This window comes from Gorilla gorilla, chromosome 11 (genome assembly GCF_029281585.2).
Source record: "Gorilla gorilla gorilla isolate KB3781 chromosome 11, NHGRI_mGorGor1-v2.1_pri, whole genome shotgun sequence".
Taxonomy (NCBI): Eukaryota; Metazoa; Chordata; class Mammalia; order Primates; family Hominidae; genus Gorilla; species Gorilla gorilla.
Window position 1 is genome coordinate 32,087,086 of NC_073235.2, and position 21,761 is coordinate 32,108,846.

Consider the following 21,761-nt stretch of genomic DNA (forward strand, 5'->3'; position numbering starts at 1 on the left):
ATTGTCTATCTCCCTCAATCAAAATCTAAGCCCCTTGAAAGCAGAGCTTTTTATCTGATTTATTCCCAATGCCAAGTACAGTGCCTCGGATGTCATAGTCACCAAATAAATACTTGTTGGATGTGGATGGATGCATGAATGGATGGATGGATAGACAGAGGGATGACATCAGAGAAATACAGAATATGATAAAATCCTGGAAAAATGGGCCAACAGAGCCAAATGCTTTAATGGAGGGATTAGGGAGAGGCAGGAGTTTGTGTGAGTTCTCTTGGTGACAGGAAACAGTTTATACTTGTGGATGCCAAGTGTGGGTGGGGTTGGGAATCTGTGCTCGTTGGCCAGGGGCTCTTTCAGGCCCCTCCCCCTCCCCCTTGTTGGAGTAGACAACCTCCAGGTCCAACCAGTTTCAGACCCTATCATTTTGCTAACCCAAGCCTTTTTTTTAAGACAGAGTTTTGCTCTTGTTGACCAGGCTGGAGTGCAATGGCGTGATCAGCTTGCTGCAACCTCCACCTCCCAGGTTCAAGCAATTCTCCGGTCTCAGCCTCCCGAGTAGCTGGAATTACAGGTGCATGCCACCACACCCGGGTAATTTTTGTATTTTTAGTAGAGACAGGGTTTCACCATATTGGTCAGGCTGGTCTCGAACTCCTGACCTCAGGTGATCCACCCGCCCTCAGCCTCCCAAAGTGCTGGGATTACAGGCATGAGCCACTGCACTTGGCCCCCAAGCACTTTTATAGGTTAAATGAGATTGTGCCAAATAAACTGTATTTCATTATTTTTTTTCCCAGTGTTTAAGGGCATGGTTGTTAATAAGAGTGATAAAAACAAGAAACATAGCTAAGCCAGAGAGCCTCCACATAAAATTTTAAAATAAAAGGGTTAGGGCCCGGCGCGGTGGCTCACACCTGTAATTCCAGCACTTTGGGAGGCCGAGGCAGGCGGATCACGAGGTCAAGAGCTCAAGATCATCCTGGCTAACTCAGTGAAACCCCATCTCTACTAAAAATACAAAAAATTAGCCGGGCGTGGTGGTGGGCGCCTGTAATCCCAGCTACTTGGGAGGCTGAGGCAGGAGAATGGCGTGAAACAGGGAGGCGGAGCTGGCAGTGAGCCGAGACTGCACCACTGCACTCCAGCCTGGGTGACAGAGCGAGATTCCATCTTAAATAAATAAATAAATAAGTAAATGGGTTTGAATGCTTACAAAAGTAGACTGGGACAAAGCTACAGTAATCGAAACAGTGTGGTACAAAGACAGACATACAGACCGATAAAATAGGATAGAGAGCCCAGAAACAAATCCTCAGGTATTTAGTCAAATGATTTTCAACAAGGATGCCAAGACCATTCAATGGAGAAAGGACAGTCTTTTCAACAAATTATGCTGGGAAAACTGAATAGTCACATCAAAAAATGAAACTGGACTCTTACCTTCTGCCATATACAAAAATTAACTAAAAATTGATCGAAGAGCTAAAAGTATAAAACTTTTAGAAGAAAACCTAGAAAATCTTTGTGACATTGGATTTTGCAATGATTTGATATGACACCAAAAGTTCAAGAAATAATACACAAAATAAATAACCTGGACTTTATCAAAATTAATGAAAGCCACTCATCAAGAGTGACAAGGCAATCCACAGAATGAGAAAAAATATTTGCAAATCATCTACTGGGTAGGGGATTAACATCCAGAATATATAAACAACTCCTAGAACTCAACAATAAAGACAAACAATCTAATTAAAAATGGAGAAAGGACTTGAATAGATACTTCTCCAAAGAATATATACAAATGGCCAATAAGCATATGAAAAGATGCTCAATATCACTAATCATTAGGAAAATACAAATCAAAACCACAATGATATATGACTTCACAGCCATCCTAATGGATGGCTACTATTTATAAACAAATAACAAACAAACAAAAACACACAGAAAACAACATGTTGGCGAGGATATGGAAAAATGCTCTACATTGCTGGTGGGATATCAAATTGTACACACTGGAGAACAGTATGATAATTCCTCAAAAAATTAAACATAGAAACCATTATGACTCCAATATGGCACTTCCGTGGTTTATATTCCAAAGAACCAAAAGCAGGAACCTAAACAGATATTTGTACATTGCTGCTTATAATAGCATTATTCACAATAGCCAAAGGTGGTGCAACCCAAACAGTCCATTGACAGATGAATGGATAAACAAAACGTGGTCTCTACACACAATGGAATAATATCCACTCTTAAAAAGGAAGGATATTCTGACGCATGCTACAACACGGATACACCCTGAAAACATTATGCTAAGTGAAATAAGCCAGCCACAAAAAGACAGATACTGTATGATTCCACTTCTATGAGGTACCTAGAGTGGTCAAAATCAGAGAAAAGTAGAATAGTGGTTCCCAGCAGCTAGGGGGAGAGGAGAATGGAGTTTTAGTGCTTAATGGGTACAGAATTTCTGTTGGGGTCAGGAACGTGTTTTGGCAATAGACTGTGGTGATGGCTGCACAACAGTGTGAGTGTAAATGCCACTGAACTGTACACTTAAAAAGGGGTAAATGGCAAATTTCATATTATGTATATTTTACCACAATAAAGAAAAAGAAACCGGCCGGGCGTGGTGGCTCACGCCTGTAATCCCAGCACTTTGGGAGGCCGAGGAGGGCAGATCACCTGAGACTGCGAGTTTGAGGCCAGCCTGACCAACATGGAGAAACCCTGTCTCTACTAAAAATACAAAATTAGCCAGGCATGGTGCTGCATGCCTGTAATCCCAGCTACTCAGGAGGCTGAGGCAGGAGAATCACTTGAACCCGGGAGGTGGAGGTTGCAGTGAGCCAAGATCACACCATTGAACTCAGAGCCTGGGCAAGAAGAGTGAAACTCCATCTCAGAAAATAAAATAAAAAATTTTTTAAGAAAAAGAAACCAACTGTTCACTGTTTAGAAAATATGAAAGAAAAAAGTTTTTAAATATTGAAAATTTTAAAAGAAAAAGAAACAGCTCAAAGCAGTAGGTCTGATGGTACCCCACAAATGAAGCTGACCTGACTGGCACAGTGGATGGCCGACTCATTTGTGCCCACAGTCAACTCTTTGGCCTGCCAAGAAAGCAAGGGGTGGTGTGGCCAGCAGGTCTGAGACCCTGGGGACAACCAAGTGATCAGAAAGCTAGTTCCAGGAAAGAAAAGGTTTACAGCCACTGCTCAAAAACACAGATGAGAAATCTAAATCAGTGTTTTGTGTGTGTGTGTGTTTTTGTTTGTTGTTTTTTTTTTTTGAGACGGAGTCTCGCTCTGTCGCCCAGGCTGGAGTGCAGTGGCACGATCTCGGCTCACTGCAAGCTCCACCTCCTGGGTTCACGCCATTCTCCTGCCTCAGCCTCCTGAGTAGCTGGGACTACAGGCGCCCACCACCATGCCCGGCTAATTTTTTTTTGTACTTTTAGTAGAGAGGGGGTTTTGCCGTGTTAGCCAGGATGGTCTTGATCTCCTGACCTCGTGATCCACCCACCTTGGCCTCCCAAAGTGCTGGGATTATAGGCTTGAGCCACAGCGCCCGGCCAGCCAAGATGGTCTTGATCTCCTGACCTTGTGATCCGCCCGTCTGGCCCCCTCAAAGTGCTGGGATTACAGGCGTGTAAGTCAGTGTATTGTAAAAATAAAATGTGAGTTCACATTAGAATAATATTTAAGAAAAATCATTCAGTGGTATCTGAACTGGGTAGCCTAGTGTAAAAGATTTTTCCAGGAGTCCCTGGGGAAGACCTGATCCCACATCTTGTGGAAATAAAAAATTTTAAATATATATTTTCATGTTACCCAAAAGTTAGGGGTGTTTGAAAACTCTCTGAAATGACAAAGTAGAAGGGTTGGAACAGTTTGCACTGGCCGAACGATGACCACGTGAGCATCGAAAATGAGCAATTATCACTCACTGGAAGAAGCTGAATCTGTAATTATCCTCACAATTACATGATTTTATAAGACACATTAAAAAAATCCTTAAATGCAAAAGAGGGGAGAGCCTAATAAGGAAGGCTAATGCTTACTAATTTTAACAAGAGGAGGACTGTGGGGTCTGCGGGAGTCCTACCCCTGACTTGGGGTGTATGTGGCAACGAGGCAGAAACCGCCTTGTGTCCTACCTGAGGGAAAGACAGGGAACTCCCACAGCCAGGATCTGCCAAAAAAAGTCAAGACTACCAACAACATGGGCGAGGAGGCCTCTGGGGTCACGTTGAGTTAGTCGCTGCATAGAAAGAGGGCTCAAATCTAAAAAATGCAAGAGGGTAGGTCACCCAAGGGTGGGGAAGGTCTTGGCTGGAGGATGAAGGGGCCTCTTGGCTCTGGGGCGAGGCGATGTCAAGGGGAATGACAAACCAAACCAGTCCAAAGCAAGGGGACTCTGTGTCCTGGGTTCTCAGACAAGGTGACTGGGAGGGAGCCCACCAAGCTCAGGGAAAGGCCTGGCCTCCGTCATCCACCTGAGCTCTGCCCTCCCTTCAGCTTCAGCCTCAGCCTCAGCGTGGACCCGGGACTCCTGCATCCTCCCGTCCTGCCCCGCCTGGGCACACCACGGCCGAGAGCCTCCTGTTGGCATCAGCCTCTCCCCAGCACCGACTGAGCGCTCTCGCTCCCCCCACCCCCCCCCCCCCGCCACACCCCCGCCCCACACTACTGGCACTGCTGCCTGAGCCTTCCTGGAGTTACTTAATCCACCCTAGCCCCAGGCACTGAACCACGCGTGCAGACCCCTCGTCCTCAGTTCTGCGGAGACAGGGTCCCCACAGCATTTCTGCTCCTCCCCCAAGATTGCGGCAGAGCACAGCACCAGTAGACCCCACACAGTGAGTACCTATAGGGCAAGTGCCTCTTTCGTTCGCTTAATAATAGAGTCAGGTCCCTTCTCCAAGGGAAGACCCTGCCTTGCAGCCCCAGCCTGGCCTGCCCCTTCTTGCAGACCCGCTCCGAACCCTGGGTAAGACTCGTGACGAGGCTCCGGGTGGCCGAGCCCTTCCGAGAGTGTTGCGGTCGGCAGGGCTGGGCTGGCTCTCTGGGCTGAGGGGGAGGGGCTCCCACACCTGTGCGCTCCCGGAAGAGGGGACAGTGGCGGGGGCGCCGTGCGCACGGGGGCGAGGGGAGACGACTGAGCCTGAGGGAGGCACAGCCGCAGCCGGGTGGGAGGCAGAGACACCCAGAAACAGAGACGGGGCGATACGAACAGACAAAGCCGGCCCGAGCGCGGCCCGAGCGGCGGCGCAGGGAGGCGGCAGCCTGGCGGAGCAGCCCCCACCGCGGCCGGCGCGCCCCCTCGCCACCCCTGCGCGCCAGCGCCGGCCCGCCCCTCCCGCCGGCCTCTGGCGGCTTAACCCTCGCCTGCCCGACCCCGCGGGGCCCCTGGAGCCGCGGTGGGTGGGTGCGGGCGCCGGGCCTCCCCCTCCCGGCCGCGGCGCGCGGCGCCGGGAGCTGACCGTGGTGCTGAGCGCGGCTCGCGCTCCGACGCGGTGCCCGAGCCTGTCGCGGCCGCGCCCTGCTGCACTGCCGGCCCCCAGCGGTAAGTCGCCAAGGCCCCGAGAGGCTGCGTCGGTCCTGCCCCGCGGATGTGGACCCCGGGGGAGGGCAAGGATTGGGGAATTTGGTGCATTCTCTGGCGCGATGGAAGGGCTGAGGGCAGGAAGCAGGGTCGACACCCTCCACCCAGCGGTTCCCGGCGCAATCAGGGGCCTGGGAGCGGTGACCCTTTTAGGTCTGGGCTAGGGAAGCGAAGAAACCCTCCGCCGGCGGATGCAGGAGCTGAGGGAGAGCCAATACCGCTGTGAGGCCCATCTCCTTGCCCCTGGGCAGGCCAGGACCGCCCAGAGGCGCCCTCCAAGGAGGTGGGCCAGGACCTTCCCTCCCCAGAGGCCCTTTTGTCTCCCCAGTGTGGGGGTTGGGTGGCTTGGTGGTGCTCTCACAGCAGTTTCTATTTCTGTTTTATTCCCCATTCCCACCCCCACCCCAGAGCACGGTCGCTTTCCCTCCGCACAGTGGCCCTCACTCCAGCCCTCCCATGACAAGGCAGCCTACTACCGAGAACGCCATTGCCCCATAGCTCTGCCACCAGCCCAGTTTCCAGAGGTCCCTGGGCCTGCGCTTTTTTATCACCATACACTCCTTTGTATCACACTGCTGTGACTTTCCTGCATTCCGGGGAAGGCATAGAAATACCAAAACTATTAGCCAAACGTTTTTTTTTGTCTCAAGGCGTTTCTGTGGCATGTGTATTCCTCCAGGGTTTTTATTTTGCTCCATGAAATCAAACACCGAGACACTTTCAGGTTAAGAAAGGAAAAAAAAGCCACGGAATTACCTTCTCAAAGGAAAAAGAAAAAGCTGGGCAGGTAAGCCTGAGTTGGTCATGTAGAAAAGCAACCAGTAGAATAACTTCATTTGCCCAATTTGCAATAAATTCATGTCTGTGTGTGCCGTGTAAAACACTGATGGGAGGTGCACAGACAGAGGAGTCTCTGCCATCACCTTCTCTCCCCTAAACCCTGCTTGGGCTCCTAACTCGCCTCTGTGTCTCCGCTGTCCATTTTCACCTGCATCTTTGAAAGTGAGAATTGGCCCCTGTCACTCGCGCTGGAAGGTTGGCTCCCTGTGGCTTGCAGATAAAAGCATGGCCCTGGCTGAGACTTCAGGCCGGGTGTGGTGTGCACAGCCCATCTCCAGGCCTCATCCCTCCGGCTTGCTGCTCTGGTCACTTGAGCTGCTTTCAGATCCTTAAATATTCTACTTCTCTTGCTCCTCAGGGCCTTTCTGAAGGGTGTTCTCTCTGCCTGGAATATGTGTCCAGTGTCTTTTGCCTGGCTGTCCTCTTCTGTCTTTTTGGTTTAAATATCACATCCCTGTAACAGAATTAATTAAGTAAATACATTGTGTGGTCCCTGTTCCCATGGAACTTGCAAGTTCGTCTTAGACATGAAAGACTCAGCCCAGGGTCCTGGTATCAATGAACTGTCTTAAAAAATGATGCACATAGGCCGGGAGCGGTGGCTTACGCCTGTAATCCTGGTACTTTGGGAGGCCGAGGTGGGAGGATCACGAGGTCAGGAGATCAAGACCATCCTGGCCGGCTGGGCACGGTGGCTTACACCTGTAATCCCAGCACTTTGGGAGGCTGAGGCGGGTGGATCACGAGGTCAGGAGATCGAGACCATCCTGACTAACACGGTGAAACCCCGTCTCTACTAAAAGTACAAAAAAAATTACCCGGGCATGGTGGCGGGTGCCTGTAGTCCCAGCTACTCAGGAGGCTGAGGCAGGAGAATGGTGTGAACCCGCGAGGTGGAGCTTGCAGTGAGCCAAGATCACGCCACTGCACTCCAGCCTGGGCGACAGAGCGAGATTCCATCAAAAAACAAAACAAAACAAAAAACCCACCATCCTGGCCAACATGATGAAACCCCATCTCTACTAAAATTAAGAAAAAAAAAATTAGCTGGGCGTGGTGGTGTGTGCCTGTAGTCCCAGCTATTCAGGAGGCTGAAGCAGGGGAATCGCTTGAACCCAGGAGGCGGAGGTTGCAGTGAGCCGAGATCACACCACTGCCCTCAAGCCTGGGCAACAGAGCGAGAAAAGAAAGAAGGAAAGAGAGAGAGAGAGAAAGGAAAGGAAGGAAGGAAGGGGAAAGAAAGAAGGAGGGAAGGAAGGAAGGAAAGAAGGAAGGAAGGAAGGAAAGAAGGAAGGAGAGAAGAAAATGATTCACATAAACTATCATAGAATTAAAATCTCAGACTCTGCATCCTGTTTAGGGAACTTAGGTGTAAACATTTGACTGAGATATCTCAAATATAAAATAGTTTATTTAACTAAGTAATAGCTCACCACCTACTATAGTTGGAGTCCTGGACCTTAAAGAATTTTCAATCTCGTTGGGGAGTGCAACCAAGCACCAGAATGAATAGTTGGTGGTTGCTGAGCCCTGCAGACAAGAAGGCACCCGAAGGGTAGGGACGGGTCTGAACCCTCCTTGGGGGAGGGATGTGGCACTTGTGGGAGTGGACCTGTCATGTTTCTTGCTGGGGTTCCACTGACAGGGGTCTATAGCCACAGGGTTACAAAACAGTGTGCATTTTTGCAACTGAGAACCTGGACACATTTGGCCTCTGCCCTCAGGCAGTGACAAGGCCAGCATCTGGCTGTCCACATAAATCCCATTCTGCCCCAGAGAACTGTCACAGGAGTTGACTTCTCAGCCTGCCTCCAGCCAAGCAGTGGGCCCTCCAACCACCCAGGGAGTTCCCACCCCCATCATAGGTCACACATTTCCAAAGAGACAGGTTCCGATAAAACATTTTAATATGGATTTGGACTGGACCGAACACAGACTAGAGTTCATGGGATGCTCCAGTATTGCTAAGCCTCTGGTTCCTCATTCTGTATCCTACACTTATTGTTCTGTCTCTATGCAAAGTGCTCAATAAACTCAGGAGATGGGCTTGGCATTGTTAGTGTCACTGAGTCCAGCCATCTATAGCAATGACAGTTATTTTAAAGGATCATTTTTCAAGTTCAGAGTGGAGTGAAATTTCCAACTGTTCATGATTTTAAATCAGTTGACTGTTATGAGAACTGAGAAACTGGTAGTTTTATTTATAGACATCTATATCAAATAAAACATTTTTGTTCTTGCAGTTGCAAAATTCTGCACGCGGTGAAATAATCCTTGCTGTGCCTGGCTGAAGTTATTTCCAACAGAATGTCAATCAAAAGATTTTTCCAAAACATAGAAAAGAATAAGGGAAATAGAGATCTCATAATGAATATTTCCAAAATTTCCTGCCATAGGAATTATTATTACCTTCAATTATAATTTTTCTAAATCTGTGTGAGCTACCCTTCTTGCTTTTAATCTTCACTTTCATTGTGTTTTACAATATTTTTCATGAAAACACATTTATTATTCTACTTTTAGATTTCCCACAAGAGTCTGAGCTGTCGGTTTATAGACTGTCAGGTTCAGAATCAGATAGACCTGGGTTCAGATCCCAACTCTGTCACTTAACACCTGTGTGACTTGGGTCAGTTCATTGACTTTTCTGAATCTGAATTTATCCTTTGTAAAATGGGGGTTACAGTAGTTTGCCCCTCATACAGTTATGGGCCAAGCTGTCCGCCTGGTTAGGTGGGTGTAACCAAGACTCCAGCCAGGGTCATCTGAGCCACAGCTTGGAGAGTAAGCCCTGTGCTATCTGCAGCAAAGCCTAGCAGAGCTTCAGAGGCCTTATCACGGCTGCAAAGGATTGTGCAGAGTAGAAAGTCTGCAGGTGCAGGGTGGGAAAGGCTTAGGCATACACCATCTGGCATGAGGCAGAAAAGCCAGTGTGGCTGCTCAGGGCAGTCTCCCTCTGTCCAGGGTGCCACTAGCAACAGCTGAGCTGCAGCTGGAGACCAGCCCAGGTTCTGTGGCTCTCCTGGCATGGTGCCTACTTCTTCTCATCCTCCAACCAAAAGTCTGAGGTGCTTCCTCGAGGAAGCACTTCCCTTGGGTGGGAGCGGGTGGAGCCTGGTCGGCTTGCCCCTGCCAGCCCCTGCAGTGCCAGCTCTTCCACCCCTTCCCATCTTCCTGGCCTCAACGTGCCCACTGGGCTATGAGGCAGTCCCTCGCCCCCCTGGGTCCTCATGAAGAAGCATTTCAGGGTCTCTGGCAGGTAGCTGCAAAGCTTACTTGGGGTGGGGTGTGAAAAGCACACCGGCTGACGGAGCCCCAGGTCATGTTCATGCCTGCTGCAGGCTTCCTCACAGCCAGGAGCTGGGGGATGAGTGCAGGTTTGCCTCCGTGTAGTCCTTATGGAGAGGCGAAAGAGCCAGCCGCAGTCTCTCCCTGGCCAGACTGACAGAGGACTGACTGTCAGGCCACTCACTACCAAGAAAGGTGGAGACCCTGGCAGACAGAGGTATTTTGGGTGATAGGAGCAGGCTGAGTCCAAGGCCTGAGGACATGGTGAGGGGAACAGAGGGGAGGGACTCAGTCTGCCCTCTCTTCCTGGGTACTGAAGGTCTCCACAACACACCCCAAGGCAGCATGTTTAAAAACTAAACCCTAGCTCTTCTTTCACCTTGGCTCAGCTCCCTCGTCCTCCCCTCATTTCCTTCCTCGAGCTGTCCCACGCTGTTGGTGTAGATCCAAGCCTTGGCCTTCAGAACTCCCTGCCTGCTTCTCTATCCCTGCTGTCGGTGAACCCTGGCATTCTTCCCTTTGGAAGACCCTACATTACCCCTGCAGCCTCCATCTGCCTTGCTCCCCATCCTCAGTCCATTTGGACTGCCTCTGGCAAGTCCTCTCTGCTCACAATTCATTTTTTCTGTCTTCCACTCGGAGGTCAGGTGCGTGGCCCTAGACCGCCAACTTCATTAAAGTCCCTGCTCCTACCCACCCATAGGAAGATGGCTGTAGCTCCCCACTGATCTCGGTGTAGGGCCGGATGCCCTAACTGGGCCGGGACAGTCAATTGGCTAGCACTGCTGCCACCTGTCCACCTCCATGCCCAGGGCAGATCCCAGGACCCTTTCCCACTGAACTCAGACCAGGCATCAGAAACCTTCTCTGCATGGCACTGCAGGCGTCAGTATGCCTCGGTGATGTGTGCACAAAAGGTGGTGGCTGCCTACCCTTGCAGCTCTGCCTGCCCACCCTGTGTCCCATGCTCTCCTCCCACCACGATGCTCTGGTTCCTCTGTGTCCATGCTCTTGCACCATGAGGTTCTGGGTTGTGTCTTGCCTGATGGCATCTGTAGATAGAGTCTTGCCTCCCTGCACAGGCACACAGTCCTGGAGTCTGCAATATGCACACCCCCATAGCCCCAGCTGAGGGCCAGCTGCCTTCAGCCCAGGAAGCAGGCAGGTGTGGGTGTCCCTTTAGCTGCCTGATGAAGGAGGCCACTGCCCTAATTGGATCCTCCGCCCATACACTCAGAAGGGCCATGACACCCACTCCTAAGGACATGCTACGGATACACTAAGGAGCTGTTTGTAGAACGCTGGGCACTCTACACAGAACACGGGAGTCTGAATGGGCCAAATGAGCTAAAAGGGGGATTGGGAGAGTCAAGCACTCATGGGTGCAGCAGTCACCAGGCCCCAGGCAGCTCTCATTTTGGCGCCTACTGTGTGCTGTTAGGGCTGCTCCCATCCTTCTCCCCCACCTGCAAGGAGGATCTCCTGGGACAGAGGCCCCTGCAGAGAGTGAGCTGTGTGAGAGGGGTAGGCAGGGTCTTCCAGAGCCCAGGGCTCTCCCGTCTATGATACTGAGTGCCTCCTGCTTTCCTCCACAGCAGCCGGGGCACTGGCAGCATGGAGCTGAAGAGAGGAAAGACCTTCATCAAGTCCAGCCTGCAGGTTTCCCACGAGAAACCCCCAGACCCAGCAGCCGTGGCTGCAGCCAGGGAGGGGACAGGCCCCTGGTCAGTCCTGCCAGGAGGGCAACAGAGGCCCCACAGTGAGAAGGGCCCCCAAGCCAGCCCCAGTACCCAAGAATACGACAGATGCCCCAACAAAGGGGCGCAGCTGGACCCCAAAGGGGGACCCGCAGCCCTCTGTGGAGCCACCTTCAAACCGGTGCGAAAGAGCAAGACTCACGACAGCATGTCTGGGGCAGGCAGGGCCACGGCTGCCACAGGGCAGCTGGTGGGCAGTGCAAGCTTCCCGGGCTCCCCGGGCAGCCGGCGCATGATCGACTACCGCCACTTTGTGCCCCAGATGCCCTTTGTGCCGGCTGTGGCCAAGAGCATCCCGAGGAAGAGGATTTCCCTGAAGAGGCCCAAGAAGTGCTTTCGGAACCTATTCCACATTCGGAGAAACAAGACTGAGGACTTGGCCTCACTGGCGGCCGAGGGGAAAAGCCTGCCCTCCCCAGGGGACCCGTCAGACCCTGGGGGGCGGCGAAGCAAAGCCTTCCTCCCCTCGGGTGAGGGGCCGGGGCTGGACGGCCTGTGCCAGGACCTGTTGGACAGCGAGCTCCTGGCTGATGCATCCTTTGGTCTCTGCAGGGCCCTGTGTGAGGACGTGGCCTCACTCCAGAGCTTCGACTCGCTCACGGGTTGTGGGGAGGTGTTCGCAGATGAGAGCTCGGTGCCATCCCTGGAGCTGAACGAGGGCCCGGAGAGCCCAACCCAGGCTGCTCAGGGCCTGGAGAGCAAGGTTCCCAGGGGCCCTCTCCAGGGCGGTGTGGAGCAGCTGGCCTCACCCGCCCAGAATGAAGCCTCTGACTTCACCAGGTTCTGGGACAGTGTGAATCGCTCAGTGCGTCAGCAGCAGCGTGCCCTCCTAGGCCCGTGGCTTTCAGGCCCCCAGGGGACAGACAGGGACCAACCCCGGCTGGACACAGCTGGGCTCGCTGAGCTGCCCCTCTGCCCCTGCAGGGACCCTCGCAGCGGCTCCAAAGCCAGCTCCATCGACACAGGCACCCCCAAGAGCGAGCAGCCCGAATCCGTGTCCACAAGTGACGAGGGCTACTATGATTCCTTCTCGCCAGGCCTTGAGGAGGACAAGAAGGAAGCTGAGAGCCCAGGCACTCCTGCCGCCACCTTCCCACGGGACAGCTACAGTGGGGACGCCCTCTATGAGCTCTTCCACGACCCCAGCGAGGGTCCTGTTGGCCCTAGCCCAGATGATGACCTGTGCGTGTCTGAGAGTCTGTCAGGGCCGGCCCTGGGGACGCCACTGTCCATATGCAGCTTCCGAGTGGGGGCCGAGGAGAACTTGGCCCCAGCACCAGGCCCTGACCTGCTCAGCCAGGGCTTCCTACAGAGCTCCTGGAAGGGCAAGGAGTGCCTGCTGAAGCTGTGTGACACTGAGCTCGCCATCACTATGGGCATCGTCAGCTGGCTGCGCCGAGGCCCCACGCCCCGTGCCCCACCCACCCCTGGGCAGCCTGCAGCTCCACCTGGTCCCCAGGGAGCCCCTAAGGCACCCACAGAGAAGCTGGGGGGCAGGGAGGGCCTGGCCTCAGATGCAGGGGGGGCGACAGTTTGCTCAGCACCCAGCAGGCAGGAGCTGTGGGCACACCCGGGCACCACAGGCCTGCTCGCCGGAGAGAGCAAGGCCCTCGGAGGGGCCACACAAGGGACTGGCACACTGTCCAGGGATGCCTCTCGAGAGGAAGAGACACGAGGTCACTCTGAAGGCTTGTTCTCCTCTATGGAGTCTGCAGCCACTTCGACAACAGATACTTCCGGTAAAAACAAGGCCCCAGTTCCTTCTGCCTGGCCCTGCTCCCAGAAGGAGCCTGGGCCACCAGGGGTCCTGGGGTGTTTCCGAGGCCCCTGGAGGCCAGGTCACGGGGGTGACACTCTGGATGCAGAGCCCATGCTGGCAGGCTGTGTGGCCCGTGTGGCAGCCCTGAAGATCAGCTCAAACGACCAGCCCCCAGCCGCATGGCCTTCAAGGCAAGACATGGGCAGTGGGCTCTTTGGGCAGCGCTGGGCCAGGGGCCCTGACATGCTGGAGCAGAAACAGTCCAGCAGCTCCCCCAGCATGACCACTGTCCATGGCCTACCCTACTCAGCCAGCACACAGGACCAGAGGTGTCGAGATCGTGTCCAGGACCTGAGCTGGCTCAGGGTGGAGCCCACCGGGCTAGGTGTCCAGGCCTGGGCCTCTGTGGAGGACCAGCCCTTGCAGCTCAGCACAGAGGCTGTGGAGCAGGTGGCACACGGCAGCCAACTGGACTCTGAGCCCCCCTCAGCCCCTGCTGCCCGGTGGAGTTCCCAGGGCCACCATCCAGAAAGCCTGGGCCTCACTTTGAACAGCCAGCAGGAAGGGGGAGTCTCTGCAAGTGCCCCAGAATGCCGCTGCAGCCTCCTGGCCCGTGAGGGCCTCCTCTGTGGCCAGCCAGAAGTGGGGGCCTCTGGGCCAGCCATGGCTGAGCCCCATCTGTAGGACAGGCTCACATGCACCGGGAACTGCATGTGTCTTCACGACCACTTTCAGGAGAGCCTAGGACTCAAATCTCTATCTTTTGTCCCTGATGTGGGGACTGTGTTGGGGGTGGGGGGTGGCAGGACTCAGGCATGCAGAGGGTAGCATGTTCATGTGGAGGCATCCTTGCCTGAACCCACCAGCTCAGGCAGCCCACCGCCAAAGACAGCGCGAAGCTGCAACCACCTAGCTGCTCCTCATGCAGGGGCTGGAGAGAGGGGCTAGGGCTTGAAACTGATGGGGAGAAAGAGCTGCACATTCTAAATGGGAAGCAGAGAGCCAATGAGTCTGCCTGGGATGTGTGTGAATCCCAAAAGGTGCAATCCCAAATGCCATAGTCCCAAGTGTTGAGAATCCAAAATATTAAAATTACTATACTCTAAAATCCGAAAATCACAATCCCAAAAGATCTAAATCCTGGAAATATAATTCTGGGAAAATTTTTTTTTTAATTTTTTAAAAGATACTTACATTTTAAAAGGATTTATTTGAGAAACATAAAAACACAACAGAACACATCATCAGCCACTTCACACAATAAAATAGGCAATAATACATATTTTTGGAAGCATAAACAGGTATACAGACAGTTAAACGGGTGTGAGTTATTAACAGACAAACTATATTCATGAAGAAATAGGTCAAAATGGGAAATGTATACATGCATGTCACTATGCTTGGTAATTGTGTGCACCTCGCTTTATACCTGCAGTCATATCATGACCAACAACCTAAGTCTTTTGACGAAGTCAATCTGTGGTGCGTCACCACCACACACACAGTTGCCCAAAGAGCGGAGATGGCAAGAACTTTCATCTCTCACAATTGCAGATGTACAAAAATTACATCTCTTCATTTATTGAGGAAGTTTTGACGTTTTTGTACACACGCACAATGCTTACACACACAGTCAACCTGGGTTGCCGGCAGGGTGGCTCAGGACGAAAGCCTTAGGACCCAGGAGGGCCATGGGTGTGAGTCCCAGAGTCCAAAGGCCAGCGAGCCTGAAGCTCTGATGTCAAGGCAGTGGAAGAAAAGCCTGTCCCAGCTCTCAGAGAGAGACCAGTTTGCCTTCTTTATTTGTTCTCCCTGGGCCTCAGCAGATTGAATGCTGCCCACCAACATTGAGGGTGGATCTTCCCCACCTAGGCCCCTCAGACTCACACACTAATCTCTGGAAACACCTCACAAACATGCCCAGAATAATGATCTCCCAGGTCTCTAGGTATCCCTTAACCCAGTCGAGTTCACACCCAAAATGAAGTCCACAGGTCTACCCCTTGTCAACTTGGCATCCATCCGCATCCCCTTAAACCATTTTCAGTCTCCAAATAAAGCCCCAAGCAAGGCAGTAGCTCCACCTAACATGATGCAACTATCCCGGGATTGTGATTTTCAAGACTTTAGATGTTAGGGATTTGAAACTTTAGAGATTTGCGTCTTTCAGTATTTCAGTGTTGGGGACCAGTGTTTGGGATTATGTCTTTTAGAATAATGATCCAAACTTGTGTGAGGACTGTGAGGCTCAGGGTGGGAGACGGGTGGGGGAGCCGACCTTAGGAGGGCCCACTGAACTGGCCTCAATCTGGCCCCAGTCTGGCCTACTCGCTGCCCCAGGACAGGTGGCTACAACATGCTGAGGGCCTGAAGGGCGTCCCCTCAGGAACACTGTATTACTGTTTTGTGTTGCTATAAAGGATAACTGTGACCAGGTCATTTATAAAGTAAAGAAGTTTATTTGGCTTATAATTCTGCAGGTGTAGAGGCATGGCACCAGCATCTGCTGCTGCTTTTTTTTTTTTTTTTTTTTGAGACAGGGTCTCACTTTGTTGCCCAGGTGGGAATGGGAGTGCAGTGGCACGGTCTTGGCTCACTGCAGCCTCTACCTCCTGGGCTCAAGCAGTCCTCCCACCTCAGCCTCCCAAGTAGCTGGGACTACAGGCGTGCGCCACCTTGCCCGGCTAATTTTTCTATTTTTTTGTAGAGACGGGTTTTCGCCATGTTGCCTCAGCTAAAATGTCTCAAAATCTCCTCAATTAAAATGTCTCAAAATCTCAGCCTCCCAAAGTGCTGGATGACAGGAGTGAGCCAGCCAGCATCATGGATCCCTGTGCGCCCTGCCAGGGCTGGCTGGACCCTCCCACCCTTGTTGATGGGCAGTGCTAGATTATTTGTCACGAATCATCCCCTACAAACAATGATTTCCCTCTGCTTGCACTCTCTAACTAGAGCCATGGATGGCCAAATGCTTTTTGGGAAGAAGCCAATGGATTCTCCTCGGCTCTGCCTGCAAGTAACAAAGGCTTTTGACTCCACTCCCTCCACGCTGTCAGATCGCCATTCCCCTTCGGGAAAACTTCGAATGGGGCTGTGGACCTCACTCCCCAAAATGTCACAACACATGTGCAGCACCCCAACATCCAGAACCATGAAGGGAGAAGGTGGCTGGTGTCTGTAGGAGGGACAGGTGTCCGTCCTGGGCCAGTGTCAGGCCAGCAGGTGCAGGGACAGATGGGCCATCCACATTCTCCAAGATTAGCTTCTGCCTCAACCAGCACACCTCAGCAAGATGCCAGGATTGGGCTCCACAGGCAGCCGCGAAATGGGTTTCTGGAAGAAAGATCAGCACAGGAAAAGGGGTCAGTCAGGTCACAGGCAAACTGCTAGGGAAATCCTATCTCATGCAGAGCTCCCACCAAGAGGAGCATGAGTTGTGCTGCCCTGGCTCGAGAACAAGGCAGCACAGGATCTGTAGCTGAGGGTGGCCCTCCCACCAGGGGACGCTGGTCAGTGCCTCTCCTGACTGCCTGACGCTTGGTCTCCGGTGGCCCTCTCTCACCAGGGCTCCCTGAGGCCTGCAGCGAGCAGTACACAGGCTGCACGTCACAGGTTCCAAAGTGTGCAGCAAGGCTTCTGACCAGGCCCGTCCGGACCTGGAGCCCCTGTGGAGCCACATCTGAGCCCTCTTCCCCAGACTCACACACAGGACCACAGCAGCATCACTGAGCCGAGCTGGGGGCAAGTTTCACCAGATTCGCTTACCTGATCCTTGCATCAACCTTAATGCAGCTGTCAGCCCCATTTCTCAGACCTGGACACGGAGGCACAGGGTGCTGGTGTGACTTGCCCACAGTTAGTGTGTGAGGTGATGGGTTTTGTCCCGTCCCAGCTCCAAAGGCCCTGCTCTTCCTCAGGCTCCAGAACCTCTCACTGAGCTCCTGCAGTGAAGTCCCCCCTCAGAGCCCTCAGCCCTTCCTGCTTTCAGGCTCCAGATGTCAGAGCACCCTTGGGTGCCAGCCACAAGTGGCCCTCCAGCAGGCTGAGCACCCAGGGGGAGGCTGCCCTGACTCAACCCCAGCCTGGGGCTTTGTGCTGCACCTGAGGGAGTAGCCGCTCCGTAAATCCTTGTTGAAAGAATGAAGTGTCAAAAGGTTGTGCGTGCTTTTCTGGTTTCTTGTTGACCGTGAGCCTTGTGTCTGGAGGGCGACTCTGGCCTGAGTGCCAGCCGCCTCCCCCCTGGCAGAGACAGAACACTCCCTTGTCCCATGCTGTGATGCGGTGACTCGTGGTGATGGAGAGCCCAGCCAGGCCCAACGGCGCTGGGAAGGGCAGGAATCCAGGGGGTCAGGGAGTGGTCAGGAGGGCCTGGGGTCCAGAGAGGAGCAAAGGGTGCCCAGGACCCAGGCCATGTGGAGGCGTGGTCTACAGTGACCCGGCTGCAGGGCCATGCCTCCTGGGAGGACCCACTGGCCTCGGCTCTCCACTTGGGGGCACTATAGACAACCTCAGAACCCCAGATTCGAATTCAGCATCTGGGCCTGGGGTCCCAGGAGTGGCCTGCTAGGCACCCTGCTGGGGGATGGAGGGGGCAGTGTGAGCTCCCTCAGGGTGATCTCTCTCTGTCTACACCCCAACCTCAGCCTGTTTTTCCCTGCAGGCCTCAGGGTGACCCACTGTGGATAAAGAAGGGAACTTCAAGCCCAGCTCCCGGGATACGTGCCTAGCTCAGTGCTGGGAGCAGAAGAGGCTGGCTGGGCATGTTCAGACCTCCCTGGTCATTTCCAGCCCTCTCGTCCACACATGGATAGCTGTAGAGGTGACAGCAGATTTCCCCACGTGAAATAAAATCCTGAGAAGTCGGTCCAGTTGCCCTAAGCTCACAGCTGTCCCACAGAGCTTGAGTGGCTCGCCCAGGCTCCCAGAGTCCCACAGGTTGCGGAAAAGGGGTTTGCCCAGGGGCCGCGCACTGGGGCTTCCAACCTGCCACGTTGTGCTGGGAAGCTGGGAACATTGGGTAGGGCCAGGAGGGAGAGAGGGAGGAGGACAGGGAGGACGGGCAGGAGGCGCTGAAAAAGAGAAGGGGTGAAGGCCAGCACAGGCAGGGAGAGACTGCAGACCACATCCCAGGATGCTTCATGTCTTTCTTGGTTTCCTATTTTATTTTATTTTCTGGAATGGGAATAAATACACAGGATACAAAACTCAGAAGGCACAGCAGGGAAACAGTGAAAGTCGAATCTCCATCCTTCCTTCCTCAGCCCTCTGTTGTTACAAAATTAATCCACTCTGACAGAAGACAAAATTGCAACAAATTTCATTACAGATCTAATTGGCTTTTATTTGTGATTGGTGAATGCGGCAGCCTCCATTCTACAAAACAGAATGAGAGCTGCTCCAGGCAATGACAGAACACTGAGTTTTGTAAGGTGGGGGCAAAAAAACAGTAACAGGAAAGAAGCTGATCAGTTAACAACAGGCTACTTCAGGTGACTTCATTATAAGGGCTGAAGCAGAGGGGCTTGCTTATCACACGGACTGCAGGACACTGGAATCTCTCATTTCCAGGAAAAACTGGTCTGTTTTGGAATCTATCTGCTTAAAGTTTCAGTTTGGTGATGTGGCATTTAGCATGAGTGACTGCATTGGGGTTTGGTCTGGTCTGTTGGGATCTGGGGCAGGAGCTCAGTCCAGAGCCAGGGCCACCTGGGATTGTGTTTTCACAACAGTGACTACACCCAATCCAAACAGCCCCAGTGCACAGGCCCCTTCCCTCCTTTCCTCCAGCCCTGGTGGGAGACGTCAGACTCTTTGCATTCCCGTGACATACATACTGTTAACGGAGAAACCATATTCTGTGGAATATCTTCAAGAGGCTTACCCTGAGCCAATATGAGTGACTGCGGGCCCAGGAAAACACAAACCCAAGAAGTCTGGAGTCAGTGGGCCTGAAGCAGTCGGATTACAGTTTGGTTTTACGCATTTTAGGGAGGCAGTGATTACAGGCAAAGACATAAATCATACTTGCCTGAAAAATCTACCTAAAATAATAAAACATGAAAAAAGAGGGGGGGGGAGATATAAATCAATCAGGGAAGTATACATTGGTCCAGCCCAAAAAGGTGGGATGTCTTGAAGTGGGAAGGAGGGCTTACAGGTTATAGGTGGCTTTAGAGATTCTTTAATTTGCAATTGGTGAAAGGAGGCAGGCTCTGTGTAAAACTTTGAGTCAGCAGAAAGGAAAGTTTTCAGTTCAAGTAAGAATGCTATCTATGTAGCAAGACTGCTGGCCTGCAGGCTGACTTAACCCTGGCCTTGCATGGCCTTAGGTCTTGCTTATAATTTGGCATCTTATTGCCCCAAAGAGTCTGTTTTGGCTGGTGCAGTGGTTCACACCTGTAATTCTAGCATTTTGTGAGGCCAAGGCAGGAAGATTGCTTGAGTCCAGGAGTTTGAGACCAGCCTGGACAATATGGCGAAACACCATCTCTACAAAAAATACAAAAATTAGCCGGGCATAGTGGCTCTCACCTGTGGTCCCAGCTACTTGGGAGGCTGAGGTGGGAGGATCACTTGAGCCCAGGAAGTTGAGGCTGCAATGAGCCATGATCGTGCCACTGCACTCCAGCCTAGGGGACAGAGTGAGACCCTGTCTCAAAAAAAAAAAAAAAAGTCTCTTCTGTCAGTTTTATGGTTTCTGTTTCAACATTAATGCTGGTCAGTTGTACCGAAACTCCAAAAGGGAGGGAGTATAAAGAGGTGTGTCTGCCCTCCCTTCTTATCATGGCTGATAATTTAGATTTTATGGGTTTTCTGGGGTCCCTTTGGCCAAGTGGATTCCGTTCAGTCAGTGGGGGGCTTAGGATTTTATTTTTAGTTTACAACACGTGAACTTTAATGAATTTTTACTGCCCAGGACATCCTCCCTAGCTTAGCAGGCACCGCAGTGGGCAGCTCCCCCATCCTTCTGCACAGCTGCTCTCCTAGAGGGAGCAGTTAATTTAAACACTCCCCTGTTGATGGACATTCAAGTTACTTCCCATTTGCTGTTAAAATAATGCTGCACTCACTCCTTCATTCCTGGAGTGTTTACCACTAAAGTCCTCTTCGAGATTGTAAAAATGAAACTGACTTGTCAAAGAAAAGACGCATTTTTTTTTTTTTTTTAATGAAGAGCGCCTCTTGCCTTCACCTCCCACCCACTGACCACTGTTTTGGGGCCCTGGCGTAGATGCCTGGACCGCAGGCCTATACAAACATCACACACCCTGCCTTTGGGAGGGGAGATGTTGTTTTTTATTATTACATGTAAAGACTTTGGAAGTGGCCATTCTCATCCTTCAACAAGAAAAAGCTGGACACACCAGCTTTTTTTCTTGACCCCTCTGAAAAATGAAGTCCCAGGGCAAACAACCTTCCAGAAACCTGGAGAGACAGACCATCCAGAGAAATTCAACAACCAAGGCCTGTGGTTGGGAGCAAAAGTCTCCAGATACCCAAAGCTGGTAGAAACACTGAAATTACAATGTTGACACATTGTTGCAGGCTGAAGAAGCTGGGGGATGGGCAGTAAAAGGGGTCAAGTGTCAGAGGCTTTTCCTCCAGGAACCACTCCACATTTTCAGTGAGGATCAAACAAAGACCCTTCCTTCCACCCCTACCCCTGCAAGGGGAGGTGGGGGAACAGGGTCCTCTTTTTTTTTTTGAGACGGAGTCTCGCTTTGTCGCCCAGGCTGGAGTGCAATGGCGTGATCTCGGCTCACTGCAAGCTCCACCTCCCTGGTTCACGCCATTCTCCTGCCTCAGCCTCCCGAGTAGCTGGGACTACAGGCACCCGCCACCACACCCAGCTAATTTTTGTATTTTTAGTAGAGATGGGCTTTCACCTTGTTAGCCAGGATGGTCTCGATCTCCTGACCTCGTGATCTGCCTGCCTCGGCCTCCCAGAGTGCTGGGATTACAGGCGTGAGCCACTGCGCCCGGCCGAAGAGGATCCTCCAAACTTCTCCTTAACAAAGGCTTCCCTGAGGGCTATTCTGAAACCTTTTCAAGCTAAAGGGGTTCTACCCCACTCCAGTCCTCTCCATCCTTCAGGTCTCAACTAAGGGAAAATAAAGCGATAGTCAACAAGGGAGAGGACTTCAAGAAAGCCAGCAGGAAACACTGGCCAGGGAAGGGACCAGGGCTATGAAGGATTAGCCCCACCCTGAGGCCGAGGCACAGAAACTAAAAGAATGAGGCCTGATTGGAGGTTAGAAGACAAGGGAGGCTGGGCGCAGTGGCTCACACCTGTAATCCCAGCACTTTGGGAGGCCGAGGCGGGCGGATCACGAGGTCAGGAGATCGAGACCATCCTGGCTAACACGGTGAAACCCCGTCTCTACTAAAAATACAAAAAGCCGGGCATTGTGGCGGGCGCCTGTAGTCCCAGCTACTCAGGAGGCTGAGGCAGGAGAATGGCGTGAACCCAGGAGGCGGAGTTTGCAGTGAGCCGAGATCGC

General features: G+C 52.4%; 1 protein-coding gene across 3 annotated transcripts; it reads left to right on the forward strand.

The window, feature by feature from the left end:
* Positions 1-4,735: 4,735 nt before the first annotated feature.
* AMER3 (APC membrane recruitment protein 3) lies at positions 4,736-15,695 on the forward strand. 3 transcript variants are annotated; one of them, XM_055380716.2, is made up of 3 exons: positions 5,039-5,577; positions 6,267-6,403; positions 11,340-15,695. In XM_055380716.2, exon 3 carries the CDS (start codon positions 11,359-11,361, stop codon positions 13,942-13,944), a length of 2,586 nt encoding a protein of 861 aa, XP_055236691.1. In that variant the 5' UTR covers positions 5,039-5,577; positions 6,267-6,403; positions 11,340-11,358; the 3' UTR covers positions 13,945-15,695. The 3 variants fall into 3 exon arrangements, with proteins under 3 accessions (XP_004032604.3, XP_055236691.1, XP_055236690.1); XM_004032556.5 differs by lacking the exons at positions 5,039-5,577; positions 6,267-6,403 and adding an exon at positions 4,736-4,870; XM_055380715.2 differs by lacking the exon at positions 6,267-6,403.
* Positions 15,696-21,761: the final 6,066 nt, after the last annotated feature.